This window comes from Falco rusticolus, chromosome 6 (assembly GCF_015220075.1).
Source record: "Falco rusticolus isolate bFalRus1 chromosome 6, bFalRus1.pri, whole genome shotgun sequence".
NCBI classification, from domain to species: domain Eukaryota; kingdom Metazoa; phylum Chordata; class Aves; order Falconiformes; family Falconidae; genus Falco; species Falco rusticolus.
Genome location: NC_051192.1, coordinates 66416642 through 66431530, shown reverse-complemented (window position 1 = coordinate 66431530; position 14889 = coordinate 66416642). Strand labels below are relative to the sequence as shown.

Below are 14889 nucleotides of genomic sequence, written 5' to 3'. Positions count from 1 at the left end.
TGCTTTTAAGAAATGCTCCTTGCAGCCAAAGGCATCATAGTAATAACGGAAAACAGCCCTATTAGCCCCCTTATTTCTCCAGCCCTCTTCCCAAATAAACTGTTTTAGAAGTGTTTATATAAAATGCAATCAATTGTGAGCTCGCTTCCTAAATCTAAAAGTTTATGTATTTTCAGAAAAAAAAAATATTAAAGTCAAGGTCAGAGGATACACACACGCATATTACAGCAACTACGTCCCCTTAAGATGGAAATGTATACTGCAGAGATCATACCTTATTGCACGGTATAACAATAACCAACTAGCATGCTGATTAGAGAGCCATACAAGAAAGGTCAGGCCCTAGCTAGAGCTCTTCCGTGATGGGCGCCATTTAAATGCCAGGCTTTTCAGGTGTATTTGTCTGAGCAGACACACATATAATAATCTGCTCCCATGAGCACAGCCCATTTGTGAACCACAGGCTGCTTTGGTAGGCAGGCAGGGTTCAAAAGGAGAATCTGAAAGCAAAATATCTCTGCTAGAGCTTATGTCATCCTCCTTTCTCTAAAAACTCAAAAAAATCACGGCGTTATTTTTACTGTAAAGGAAATAGCATTTCACTTAATTCGTAACAGATGGAGTTTTCTCAGGAAAGCCACATAATGCACAGGGTGTGATTTTTTTTTAAGTGAAGTGCATGCTAAATATTCATCACATTTCTTTGTTTTGAACACATAGTAGCACTACTCTAGCAGGGTATCCACTAATAATAAATCTGTGAACTATTCTCCAGAGTTCCATTATTAATATAGTAGTCAATGGTGGTCATTAAAAATTCAGCATTTCTCCATTGTTAGTGTGTAACCATATCCAAGACACACAAGAATTTTCCTATACTGAAGGAAATGATTGAGTAATTCAGTTTCTACTGTGTTAACACAGCAAGCACCCTGTACCAATGAACTTGCCAAATTAGAAATATCTTTCAAAATTCACATGAACAAATAAGACTTCCGTCACTTGCAAAAAATGTTAAGTCTTGTTATAGCAGGTCACATTTAGACAGACATAAGAGACATACTACATGGGAATTTATATATATATATATATATATATATGAGAATGTGTGCTAAAGAAAGGGAGGGAAAGAGGCAGCTTTATACATAGGACTAACCATCAGAAACTCATGCACACTCTGATATGGACTCCTCTGTGGCCTTGGTCAAACTATATTATCCTTCAAATTAATTTTCCCTATAAATAGAAAGATGCTTCTAAAATTTAGTTGTGTTGTGATTCACTTGCAAAACACTTCGAAGACATAAAGTGCTATAAGCATGCTATGCAATTATTAGCTTTTAGATTACCAATAATTTGAACAAAAGGTACTTAGAGAGAAATGGCCATGGTTATTTTAACTTTACTGTAGCTGTACATTTTCAGATGAGTCACATAACCCAGACTGTTCATTTCACATTAGCTTTTCAGGAGAAACAAAGATCATCAATTCATAATGAACCAAATCAACTTGATCTCTAATGATGGGAAAGCTGCATTGTTTCAATACCAGATAATTCCGCTTGATACACTGCCCAACCCTGTGGCACCAGGTTCTGGAAGCTCTGCGGTCCACCTACACTTTGTGATCCGGAGCAAAACCAAATGTGGAGAACACCTTTCCCATTAAATAACAGACACAGATCTAACCAGCATACCCAAACTGGCCTCCCATCAGACGTGCCATGGGGCTGATTACAAAGTTCTCGAAGTCTACAGGCTCCTCTTGCTAATTAAAATGGAGGAGTGGAAGCGATCCCAACAATGTAAATGACCAAAGACAGATACCTGGAGTAGCATTAAATTCTGCCCAGGCACCTTCATCCCTTAGTACTGCCTAAACACTGAATGTGTTACATAAATTAATTACAGTTTCAATGCTTTTTCTGACTTGCACAATAGGAGATTCATCTCACCTAACTTCAGATATCTGACCTAGTTATTACAGGCTTCCTATACACACAGTGGAAAAAAATAAGAACTTCCAGGCAGTGATTCACCTGACCAGTTTTAAATAGGTACTTCAGGAGGAGACTAATTGAATCAGAGAAGTGTCTCTCCTTGGATCTGAAAGGGGTGATGAGCTCAGATGTAGTTACTGACATTAGAAAAGTCTAGATATGGTCAAATGAATCCCACCCCTAACATTTTCTCAGTGTTTTGGTAGAAGGACCCAGGACTATCAGTGGAATGAGAGGAGTTCCTGACATCACCTGAGCAACTGAAAGAGTTACTGTCTCCTCTGCCTTGCTGTGTCCAGCTGTTCTTATATCTACTGCTGTATACTATAAATCAAACACCCAATACACTACTAAACTGATTTCAAATTAAAAACAACCCCACAAGCAGATTTCTCAAGAATTATCAGAGCATCCTACCCCACCACAAAGTATCCATTTTCTGTTCAGTTTTTACTAAACTTACTGGGGAAAAAAATCAAGGAAACAAACCAAAAGGAGCTATTTATGTTCATGTCACTCACAACCATACACTTATTGAACATATAATCCCTTTCTGTGATGATGGAAAGACAGTGCTAACTTACAATTAAAAAAGCATTGAGAAATTAAATTACTGATTTTTCATATGCCTAGACTTATTTGTCTCATCTTAAATAGTCAGAAAACCTTTCTGTCAAGTTCACCCAAAACCTTAGGCTTATTTTCAGGTTTTTCAAGTTGAGTGTTCAGAAATAAATCTGTTTTTATGTGAAGGTGTTTTGCCAACATATATAATAGGTGTGCGCTCTGTACTTCCATAATGGCTTTAGTAGCAATAATTAATTTTTTTTACATGCAAATATGAAATCACCTAAAAATACTTCAGTTTCTTGAAGGAAAAGTGGCTCTTTTAAGTGAAGAGCCTCTTCCTGAAACCTCCTTCAGTTATTATACAACTGTTAATAAAATCCTTGTTCCATTGAAAATCAGTGCCAAAACTGACCAATTTCAGTGTGCCCGGGATTTCACTTCATCGTTCTATGTATTTAGCTGATTTTCCTGGGGAATTTCAAAACCCTTTGCCAATTTAAGACAAATATGATGGAGTGCTTACAGAATATCAGAGATGTGAATCCTAAACGTTTCATGAAAACCACTGAGAGGGTACAAATGAAAACGCAAATTATGTCCCATTTCTGGAACCATGTTGACATGTCTGTCTGGCCAGACAGCACACACATCACTTGGAAGCAGGTACAGTGTGGGCCATCTCCTGCAGTCAGGGGTATGGAACAAATCCATAGGGAATTAGCCTTCCTTGGGCAAACAAACTGCTCCAGCTATAATGGGCTTCAGCAGTTCTGAATACACAAGAACCACATACACTTGCTGTACCAGCATGCACACATATACAGCGTCCCTCAGTCCTCTCTGGCTCACGTGACTGAGCAGTGAAACAACCTCATCCCCATCTTATCTCCAAGTAGAATTCCCATTTATATCAAAGTAAAAGAAGTGTGCATAAAGACAGTGACCTATATCACCCTAGCCTTTCATTATTTAAGGCCATTGTTAAACTTGTGTTCAATGTTACATGTATTTTAAAGTTCTGGTGATTTGGAAAAAAAAGCGGAGTGTTTAATTATTGGCTGAAAAAGGGTCTTAAATGAGAAATATATATAATTCATTTAAGCATCAGTAATTTGATCTGAAAATATGAATGTCCACAGGATCCCCAGCAATAATATGATTCTTTCCTTTCTGCTAGAGTAGACAGAGCGTATACACAACAGTTAATATCTCATTTACCTTATATTAATGTAGACTCATTAGCTTGCTAACCACAGTTAGATTTAGTGCTTTAGCTTTAATAATGTTCAAGCCCTTATTCTGCTACTGGCAAACAAGATGAGTGTATGAGAGAAGAAAGGGCACTTTTACTCAAAAATATGTTGCCTTTCACAACCCTTCGTTTTTCTGCTATAGTGCAAGAACATGCCTGTTGATTCTATGAGAAAGCAAAATATCCAAAATACCAGAAATAGGAAGGTAAGAGCTGTAGCAATTTTCCCTTTCTCCACTTACCTACTTTTGAATGTCAGAGTCTGTGTTCAGGCAACAGCATAAATTGTTCTATAGTATATTTATTTCTGTTTTCCTAAACAAAAATCTGACAACTGCCTGAAATCTCCTATGGTAGTCAGTGAGTAGTATCAAATATTTTAACCAAAAACCAACCTGTTAACATTGAAAAAAAAAAAAAAAAAAAAAGATAAAGGCACAGTTTGGGTTTTTATATATATATATATATATACACACATACACACACGCACATGTTACATATATATATATATACACACACATATAATTGTATTGGTCTGAAAAAATCCTGATGTGCTTAAAAGCTATAATTCAAGTCCTTATTCTTTATTCTGCAGTTCATTTTTTCCCCTCTAATAACATTCCTCTTGCCTGACAGACCCCATCCATTGTCTTCTCCTGAACTGAAGGAACTTTCAGCCTACTCCTAAACATGTTAATTGTGTTTGGTTTTCCAAAGAATTCAACAGGTGTATTCATGAGGACAAAATGAGCAGAAATACCTCATTAAGTAGCAGTGATTTCTGAAGTGCAATGAGATCCAGGTTTTTTACTTCCATATCCCCACAGAACAAGTATGTTATCTTTATGGGTTACCTGAACTACCGTACGGAAGTGAGAATCCTAATGTGACCCTTGAGGCCAAGTCTCCCAGATAACAACATAAGGACTAGCTCTATTACTTAGCTTTTATTGCGATCTCAACACATCCCAAGAGCTTAATAGCTGGAGACGTTCTTTTGCCAGTGCAACAGTCTTGAAACAAGCACCGTATAAAACGCTTTTTAAAAAGGCCTTTAAAATAACTTACACATGACAGCATTCCTCATAATACTATATGAACACCACAAAAACATGTCTTATTTGTATGATGTTTACATATACAACAACATGATTAACTGCAAACTTGTCTCTCATGTATAAGAGTGTGCACCTCCTACCATCATATCCTTTGGGGGATATATCCCTGGATTGCACCTTGGGAGCTATGGCTCTCTTGCCATAGGCATGGTTGTCATAACTGTTATATTCAAACGTAGTCTTAGAGTATTTCTCTAGTTCCTTGGCCAAGTTGGAGCGGGGTGTGGTGGTGGGGACATTGTTTCTGTAGCCATACTGAGGGATCTCCAATTGCTTAACAAAGCACATGGGCCTAGAAATTAAAGATATGTAAAGTTTGTTAGATGCAGTTCAGTTTACTGTGTCTGTGCAAAATTTATAGTTCAGATTAGAAAATCTTAGTTATTTCTTGTACTCAAGAGACAGCAATATACTATTGCATTTTCTTAGTTTGGTTATTTTCAGCAGACAAACAATATATATTTTCTTGAACAAAGCCTAGACAAAATTAATTCTAATACCACTAAATGTATCCTGTAGCTAAAACTATTTTAAAATCCTACTAAAATCCTATCTTTTTAAAACCCTATACTTCAGGGTTTCCCTTTCCCCATGTAATTGCATCACGTAGCAAACACTTCCTCTTTTGGGAGGTGAATAAAAGACGGGCAAGCAGACTGACAGAAGAAGTTTGGGCAAATTCCTTTAAATGTCAAAAAGAAAAAACAGCACTAGAAGCTTCACTTAATTAATGGAGTTTCCTCTGGGTTTCTTTCAACAGAGTTATATGCTGTTTTCCCACATGCTTTCCAAAGGAGCCAGTCCTGTTTATTCCCTCAATGTACAAATCCATGTTCGTCTTGAGAAATACACAGAAGAGTCTCACAATCTCTGTTGACTTTGAGCTGCTGCCTCACAGGTCCTGCTCACCCTTAAATGCAAGGTTCTGGCAGGAGCTGCGATTCCTGATACACACCTCAAGGAAGGTCCTGCGAATGAATACAGAATAAAACTGTATCAGCTAAATTTCTCTTTAATTTAGGATCAGGGAGGATAGTCAGGAAAAAGCCCTGACTGATCTCATTTGGCCACTGGAGAAATGTGTGAAATCTCAGTGAAAGAATGCTGCAGTGAGCTCCACTGTCACACTGTATAATGCGTGTGGACGCAGAAGTCATCAGCTCTCAAAGCAGCTAAATGAAGGTCAGATCCTTCAGACCTTACCTATATAAGAAAGTGTTGTATGACTAGGTCATAGGGAACAACTGCTACACAGTGCTGCACCTACCTACTGTGTAGCAGGAGTAAAGATGATGAACAGCACACCTGAGGTGCTTCTGCTGTAATCAAGATTCATATAATCAAGTCTTTTTTCTTTTTTTTTTTTTTTTCCCTTTACCGCATTTATAACCAGAGGAAATGGAAGGAACATTCTTAGGAACATAAATTCAGCCAAGACCAGAAGTATCATCATGCTGACTGACAAAACGGAATGTGATAAATAGTAAGAAATAGGTTTTGAATATTATATTATGTTTTTCTGAACGAATTCATTTTCATAGAATTTAGTCAGGATATTTATGTAAAGATCACCCAAGAAATCGTATTAGTCATACTGTTCCTTTTGATTTATGTATGCTCGTTCCTTTAGACACTTCTTCCTCACAAAATACAGCAGGCTTATTTATACAATGAGCTGATATGAATAATATTTTGATCCTGTCCCAAGATAATCTATATTTAGCTAAGAAAATGCAATTCAGATCCTGTACATTCAATGCAAATCCAAAATTTATGTGGAACAGAAGTCCTATGAATTTGATTCCTTTTTAAGTAAGAAATTTTAAATGCAGGTGGGATGGAAATTGGGTTAAAGGCAAATATTCAAGATTTACTCTTAGAACATCTCTGTCTGCCCATCAGTTGCCTGCATGCAAATATTATAAACACCTCCCAGTTTCTTTATCGTGAATACTTTAATGACTTAAAGCTAAAAAGGAAGCAGGAGACAAGATGAAAGCATTATCTGAGTTGCCAGTAAAGTCTGAAACACAGGGCAGGCTCACAAGCAAAGGTAAGATTGTAGCGCAAGTTCCTAGGGAGTCTGCCAGCAATCTGGATACTGCATGTGAGCAGTTGCTGCCTTTGTATGGTGTCTGACTTCTGTGGGTTCCCTCTAGTCAGCAGTGGTAAAAGCCACCGCATTTTTGAGCTGTCTTTTTCCATCAGGTGGGAAACGGTGTTATTCCCTCAAAAGGGGCTTATTATTAATAGGATCTGAAGAACCTTTCTCTAAGAAAACTGTCTGGGATGCTGTTTGAAAGGTTGTACAATCCGAATTAGGGGCAGTTAAGATAAAGCCCATCAAAAACAATCTGAGGAAGGAAAACAAAGTCAACAGGCATGACAAAAAATCTTCGCAGATGTGAACCATAATTCTGTGTTCTTAGCTCTGTGGAAAGACCTTTGTTTGAAAAGACGGTCAAGATTAGATGAAGTTTTAAGAGAACATTCAAAGAATGATGTTGATAATACAGTGGAAAACTTTCATTTTAAGTAGTCCTATCAGATTTTAAATCTAGAATACAGCTAAATACTAAGAAACCTACGGGGTAAGTAGGAAATTCTGGTAACTAAGGCTGCAGCACTTCCTCCAGGCTCTTTGAGGCAGCTGGGAGGCACATACCTATCCCAGCCCATGGAAATCACAGTATCCATGGAGAAATTCTGCAGCTCTTGGGGCACCATCAGCATAAGGCTGGTACAATCATGCAGAAGTCTAGTTCCTTTACATGTATCCCTCAAACTTCAGCTCCTTAGAAATAATATTTTTCTACCCACATATCTCAGAAGAGGAGACAATAGCCCAAAGCTGGCTACAGGTTTGGATAAATGCAGAATCCTATGTAGATGAAGATAAGGGGTATAATCATGTCAAATTGGTTTAAGGTCCTTCTTGTATGAAAATTTAGGACAACTTTTCTCTCTTTCTATCCTTCCTGGCAGTGAGTGGGGGAACAGAGATAGAGAATCAAGCCTGGCCTAATTTTGGGATCTAAGCTATACTTGGCATTTTTCCAAGTGTCCTGCCAAAAGATGTACTACCAGTTTGGTAATGCAAATAGGGCTTCTGGTTTAATTTAAACTGATATTTACTAGTAAAAGCCTGCTGAAAAAACCAAGACTTACCGGTAAATATTAGTTTATTCCCAAAAGATACCAACTTTTTTCACATTGTTCTTAGACTTTGCACTCCAGCAGTCATCTTTACACCAAACAATGCCTAAGACAAAAATGAGCTTTTCAGCTTTACATGTATTTGCCAAAATAATTACCAACCCTCCCCCATGTAAATTGAGTGGGAAATATACACTGCGAGAATTGGATCCAGAAGCCCTAATTCTAACTCTTCTTTAAAGGAGATATATATGTATATACAATGTATATAAATATAAATTCTCAGATTAGGTGAATGTGTGATGAATTCTGCATAATAATAAGTATTATAGTGATTTCTAATACCTTAAAACCCGATCTGATGCCTGGTTTGATTTTGACACATCACAGTTCTGATGCTTCTCTTGAGCTTTAGCCAGTTTCTCTGCTGCAGCAATAGGACATCCAGAGAGGCTGCAATTACAGAAAGGAAATTTAATTGTCTTGTCCTGCATAGTTTCACATTATAGCACTGATCCAATTACTCCTTCTCCTCCTTAGCCAGCATCAGGAAGAATCTGAAGGAAAAGTTTCCAAAAGCTTTTTGGTCATATGTATTTTCTCTAGAATAGCCTTCCTTTCTTCTGCTTTCAAAGTTGCATGGTAGATCTTACATCTGCTCTTCTTCTCTGACTGTACATGGGTAGATTATTCATGGATGTCAGCCAGTGAACATACCAGTAGGAGAGGAGAATATAAACTGGATTCTACTGTGCAGCTCTGGTAGCAGACTTGTGACCTTTATTATGCATCTACAAACGTTGCCAATGAAATGGCTCTGAAGATGATTAAATGACACCACCATATAGGCCAAATCTTGTGCTGCTTCACACCTCATTCAGCTCCATTAACTCCAATGTTTTTGCTAGGCATATAAATGAGTCCAAAACTTGGCTATGGGCCTCTGAATCTACATCTTCGTTATGTTATGCTTAGTGTTTGTTTGTGAATATCACCCACTAAAGTATATTTTCTAGTAGTAGATGATGTAACATGAAAAGAACTTCTGCACTTGAATTTCAATTAAATTTGCAAATGCTGAACTATTGTTGAAGTGGCAATAATAAGCCTGATTCTTCTGGAAAAGATTTAGAATAGGGAAAAATAAATACATTGATGCCAGCAGATGGTGCTCTTAGTGAAGCTGTAGAAACCTGTGACCTGACAATGGAGGGGATCCTTTCCTTGTCATAGTCTATTGCGTGCTTGTGTGACCGCAGCTCTCTGTGTTCTCTACAGGAAAAGAAATTAAAATGAAAGGCAAATCAGTGCATTCCCAGATGTTCCCTTCTCTACAGGAAATAAGAGAGAAAAAAAAAAGAATAAAAAAAGTGAAGCAGAGCAAAATGCCCCAAAAGCTGCAGAAAGAGGTGAGCAGACTGCAGACTGCTCCCCCCAGCCCTCCCTCGCTGCCCTAGCTCTGCAGAGGGGTGAGGGGGCTCTGTGTGGTTTTGGAGTCATGCCAGAGGGCAGCTGCACTCCACTGACATGCTCGTCTTCAGACACCTCAAATATTCTAGTAGATATTCAACCAGAAGTGAATGCTGCTTCAAGCAGCAGTAATTCCCATAAAGCCTTCTCGGGTTTTTACTGCATCTAACTGGCAGCATCACTGCAGAGAAGAAAGGGGCACCAGAGCTTATTGCAGATGGGTTGGTACCCACAAGAGTCTTCTGGGAGACACGGAGGGGCTCCAGTAACCCAGAGCTTGACAAGACTGAACGTCCAGCACCTGTGTAGTCCCTTAAGCCTTCATGCTATAATTAACAGTAAAAAAGGAATTCCATTCCTTTCACCCTCTTACCCACACTTTCTGGATTTTTAAAAATTAGAAAGAAATAAGCAAGATCTTGTTGTTCTGTGGGAAAATTATGATATGTACTAAAAATTATAGTGACATTTTGATAATTCTGTTATTTGACAGAATTTCATAGGCAATGGCATCCCTTCTATAAGAATCTTAGGAAACTATAGAAAAGTTTCTTTTTTCCTTGTTCTTCTTTTGTTTGGCTAGAATACTTACATCTAACATTTCTGGATTTTCATTTCTAAATTTAATAAGACATTTTCATAATGTTTCCTAAACAGGCAAAATTCTCATTCAGTATTAGCTGAATAAGGATTTGGGGTTGAGAATGTGGTCAGTAGGAAAGCTAACTCTTATAATGTCTGTGTACCTCAAATGCTGTTTCTCAGGTATTAAAAAAATCATTTTTAGGAGTACAGTGGATTTTTTCATGCACTATAAAATGATCCCTGAAGAGAGTGAAGCGTGAGAACATGAACTCTGCCCTAGTCCTGATGATGTTGGCAGACTCTTCCTTTTCCCTCCGACATACCCATAAGGAGTCGTACCATTTGTTTCATACCACTGCTGTTCAGCTAGTACCAAAACAAAAAGTAAAAAAACACAAACAACAACAAAAAAAACCCAACCCCAAAAGCTAAGGATGCTTAAAATGTCTTTTGTGGATCAATTCATCCATACCGAAGCAAATGAACACTCATCCTCCTCAGAAAACACATGAATAAATGTTACTCTTTAAAATGGATAAAGCACACGAAGCACCATCTGTCAATCTTCAGAACAAAACAACGAAACACACACTCACACCCCCCCCGCCAATGGACTGCTAGAAGGGCTGCAGTTTGGAGGCACTGTTCCCTCTAGATTGGCGTCCAGCGACGGCATCCTTACCTTCGGTGGGAATTCCTGTTGCTATTTACGTGGCCCCGGCCTGTGCAGCCTGGTGTAGGACACTTAAGAACATTTTCATGCATGGCAAGAACTTGACAAGGAGAGTAAGAGAAAACAGCAGAGTATGAAAACAAGAAAAAAAAAATCAAATCCCAGTATATATGAAACCATTTTAAAACAAAGCAGGATTCATTAACAACCAGCATTCCTCAAAATACACGTGACACACATAGCCAATAAAGCCTGATGAGGGAAGTAAGTATTGTGACCCTATGCTCATTAACACAGGGCAACAGTGAAAGTTATGAAGGCTACAGAACCTATAAACAAACGTATCTCTGGTGCAACAGTGAAGCAGAAGACTTCCAACATCTTCTTCATACAAAAACACTGAGCAAAGATCAGATCAACAGTAAAGGGTGAGCTAGCGACAGTCCAACAAAACTGTGGACTAGAAAAATTCTTTCAGGAAATGTATGCATTCACAATACATAGCTTTATACACACAGTATCAAACTCGAGAGCTGAAAATCTGCTCTCAAGTTATACTGGTAGAACACTGAATTATTTGAAACATACCTCAGTACAACCCTGATCAGAATTTAACCCTAACTATAAGTCAGCCCAATTGAGCTAGGGGCCAGTTCTGCCCACGTCCACATAGATATATCATTCATATCTATATGACAAGCAGAACTGGTCCTTTAATTTTCACTTGTACTCTCTACAGATGTGAAAATTGCAATGGATAGAAATTTTTTTCAAAAGACTAAAAACTAAAATAAGCACTTAAAAATTGAGGGATGGCAGGAAAAATAAATAAATAAAAAAAAAAACTGTGTAAAAAAGAAATAAGTGGTACAAGCTTAAGCAAGTAAACTGATTTACATCTGCATCCATTGCAAGCTGGATGGAAAATGTACTCCCAAGGTTGCTAAGAGCAGTAATCCTCAAAATCATAAAGCTCATGCTATGAAGTGCCGAATTATCAAGAGCTTTTTGGGAACACTAAAGTGTTTTGTATGATGTGAGACATATCTCAATCCATGTCTCAGGGCTGGATGGCAGTACATCACTCCAGGGAAAAAGGCCATCCAGCCCTTGCAAATTTTTGGGTTTCTCATACAAGAAGTAGTCTGGAAGCCTGTATTTAGTTCTCACTCAAAAAAAGATCCAATAAAATCAGTTAATTCCTTGACTGAGTTAAGAACTGAATAAAAGCTGTTCAGAGACTTGAGAATTTAACCATGTATACTGATTGAAAGATAACCATCATCATCACCCCATCATCAGTGTGCTAAAATATGTATAGATGCAAAAGCTTTACTCTGAAATTCCTACTATTCAAAGCTGTTCTTGAAACATGCTTCACAAGGCCAACATCACAGGAAAAATAAAATAAATAAAAAAAGATGAGCTCACCTTTTTCATTTTAGTAGGTACAAGAGCATGCAAACAGTTTAAAGCTATATTCTTCTTTGATTTACAAAGTCTTCTAAACAGCTTTTTATTTACCATTTGTACAAATGAGAGAACTTTGAGAAACCAAATAAATATTTGTGTTTCAGAAAATTACAGAGTCTTGCAAAGCATAGAAATTACTCTATTTGTTCTACTGTATTCAGAGATCAGCCAAGCTACAACAAAGTTTTCTAAAGTATTTCCTCATTACTTCTGGAAGAAGCCACTCTACCATGAAAGAGGAGACTTTTTATGTCTGCCACTCTTGGTGCACTAATCTGCTTCTGTTTTCCTACCCTTCAGAGTCTACTTTCCTTTGGAAACTGGGGACCATTTCACCCCGGACCAGCTTTATAACGTTTCCTTTAGGCTGTTGTAAATCTGTCGAGGTTAGGTCTGTAAGTGCTGATGGACAGTGGGGATTTTAGGTGCATAGGCTTTAATGGAATAACTCCATTTTAAAATTGGTGTGAAAGAAAACTGGTGTTTAGCTAGGTGTTCGGCTAGTGTAAATCAGCATAGAGCAATTAGCTTCAACAGAACTATGCCGATTCCACCAGCCAGGGCGGTGACTTCCAGAAACAGATCCCCCTGCCTTCAAGTGAACATCCATGAGCTCATATGGGTGAACCTCCTTTGCAGAGAATCCGCTAACATGGCAGGAAATTCCACCCGTGTGACTGACAGGGGATGTTTGCTCAAAATCCTGAGTTGTGTAACTAAACAGCCAAATTGTTATTTTTAATAATATAAACTAGTTTATATCTCGGACACACCGACAACAAAGGAAAGGGGTTGCAAGTTTTTCAGCTACAATTATTCCTGTACAAGACCACAGGGACAGTTGATGTGACATCAGCACGCAGAAGTAAAAGCAGTGACATCTGGAAACCTTTTTCTCTGTTGACTGAATACATCTATTTAAAAATAACCTAGGATTCTTAAAATCAAAGAATACAGCTTTAAAAGTTGTTCTTTTAGTGTAGAAGTTAGTAGAGAATGGAAATGATGGAATAAAGGAAAAAGTGTAACACAGAACAGTTGACTAAGTTGAGACAAACCATACTGAAAAATGAAAATAATTTTTTTAAATAAAAGGTTTAAAAAGCATGCTAGAAAAATCTTTGTAGTTTTATCCCCCGTTTCCATGAAACAATGTGAACTTACTTTCTGGAGGGACCCTATCTTTGTGTGGGCATCCTGACAAACTGCGGTGATGGGGGTAAAGCCCCGTTACATGGCCAGTTCCATCACACCCAGGGGTAGGACATTTGCTCTCTTTCTTTTCTGTTCTTGAGGGATCTATAATTTACAACAAATGTGTCAAGTGAATGATGCTTTTCACATTTCTGTAAGAAGGTTCATTTAATCATGTCATTTACTCTTTGGTAAATGTTCTTATGAAAACTAGAAGAAAAAAAATAAAACCTTCTACTTCTTAACACATTTCTGATACTTTTATCCTGCTATTTTCTTTTCAGATTGCAGGCTCCTATGATCACAGCATTATCCATTCACAACGACTGGAAAGTGACCTTTTTATAGCAAAGCCATACCACTGTCAACCAATGTTCTGCTGGCAAGCATCAGCTCAAGGGTGTAAGGTCACTTGGAAACTGTTTAGTTGGAGATTCCCTTCTTTATTTGCCTGACGTATTAAGGTCTGCAAATGTACTGTCATAGCAGTTCAGTGTCCTGAGAGTAGCACACCCAGCTCTTTAGCATAGCGATTCAATGGTTCAGCACAATAAATCCCTTTTCCAAGGCTCACTGACAAGACTTGTTTTCTTTACATTCCTTATGAAGTGGTAGGAATTATGAAAATATACCTTTGTCTTCAATAAATTATGGTAGAATAAACATCGTAATCAGAATTACTGAAAGTATCACTTGCTGTGTAAATTTGGGGTACTACAAACATACATATATATAATGCTTGAATACTCATATGCTTTGAAGGTTAATGATCTTTCAAAATGTTGTTGGATCTTCTGTCTACAAATCAATGAAAAGTCTAAATAGAGATTATTTCAATAAAATAAAGTTTTCTGCCAATAATGTAGTAAAACTGCTGGTGAGGTTAATCCTGAACTAGAACCTTCTCACATACTTCATCAGCTTGTGTCCTTTAACAGAGCATTTGTAAAATAACAACTCTACCCTTCCAGCCCAGCACGTGATACCAACTGCATCTTATGATCTTGACCACAGCTGCCAGATTTGGAGACTATTGCAGATTTCTGTACTAGTATTAAAGTAATAAAATTCAGGATGCTCTAACTGCTACCATTTTGGCTAAAGATCCACCAGCATCCCCCTTCCATTTTTTTAGTCCATCCTCCTTTCATACCAAATCTGAGCTATCCTCATTTAAGTACTTTATGCTGCTCTTGTCGTTGCTCTGCTTCAGTATTTATGCTTTCATCTCTGGAAAATAAGATTTTGCTACTTGTTTTCCATTAAGTGTTTCTTACATTAAATTCCATCCCAGCTTCAATAAATGCAACCCTCAGTACAATCAGTGGAAATCTGGTACTTGTAGAACTTCGCATACAACCCATTTTTTTCAGCATGAATCAACACAATCCAGAGTTC

At 37.8% G+C, this 14889-nt stretch overlaps 1 protein-coding gene across 11 annotated transcripts in view; it reads right to left on the bottom strand.

Moving 5' to 3' along the window:
• The window catches only part of MYT1L (myelin transcription factor 1 like), a 305846-nt gene that overhangs the window by 65388 nt on the left and 225569 nt on the right, over positions 1 to 14889 (bottom strand). For 9 of the 11 annotated variants that reach the window (XM_037392857.1, XM_037392856.1, XM_037392858.1 and 6 more), the window contains exons 8-11: positions 13462 to 13596; positions 10834 to 10924; positions 8442 to 8549; positions 5021 to 5232 (exon numbers count right to left, since the gene is read on the bottom strand). The exons of 1 other annotated variant lie outside the window; for it this stretch is intronic. In XM_037392857.1, the coding sequence (XP_037248754.1) occupies positions 5021 to 5232; positions 8442 to 8549; positions 10834 to 10924; positions 13462 to 13596 (546 nt within the window). The remainder of the gene's footprint in view (positions 1 to 5020; positions 5233 to 8441; positions 8550 to 10833; positions 10925 to 13461; positions 13597 to 14889) is intronic. One more of the 11 variants, XM_037392865.1, reaches the window with a different exon arrangement.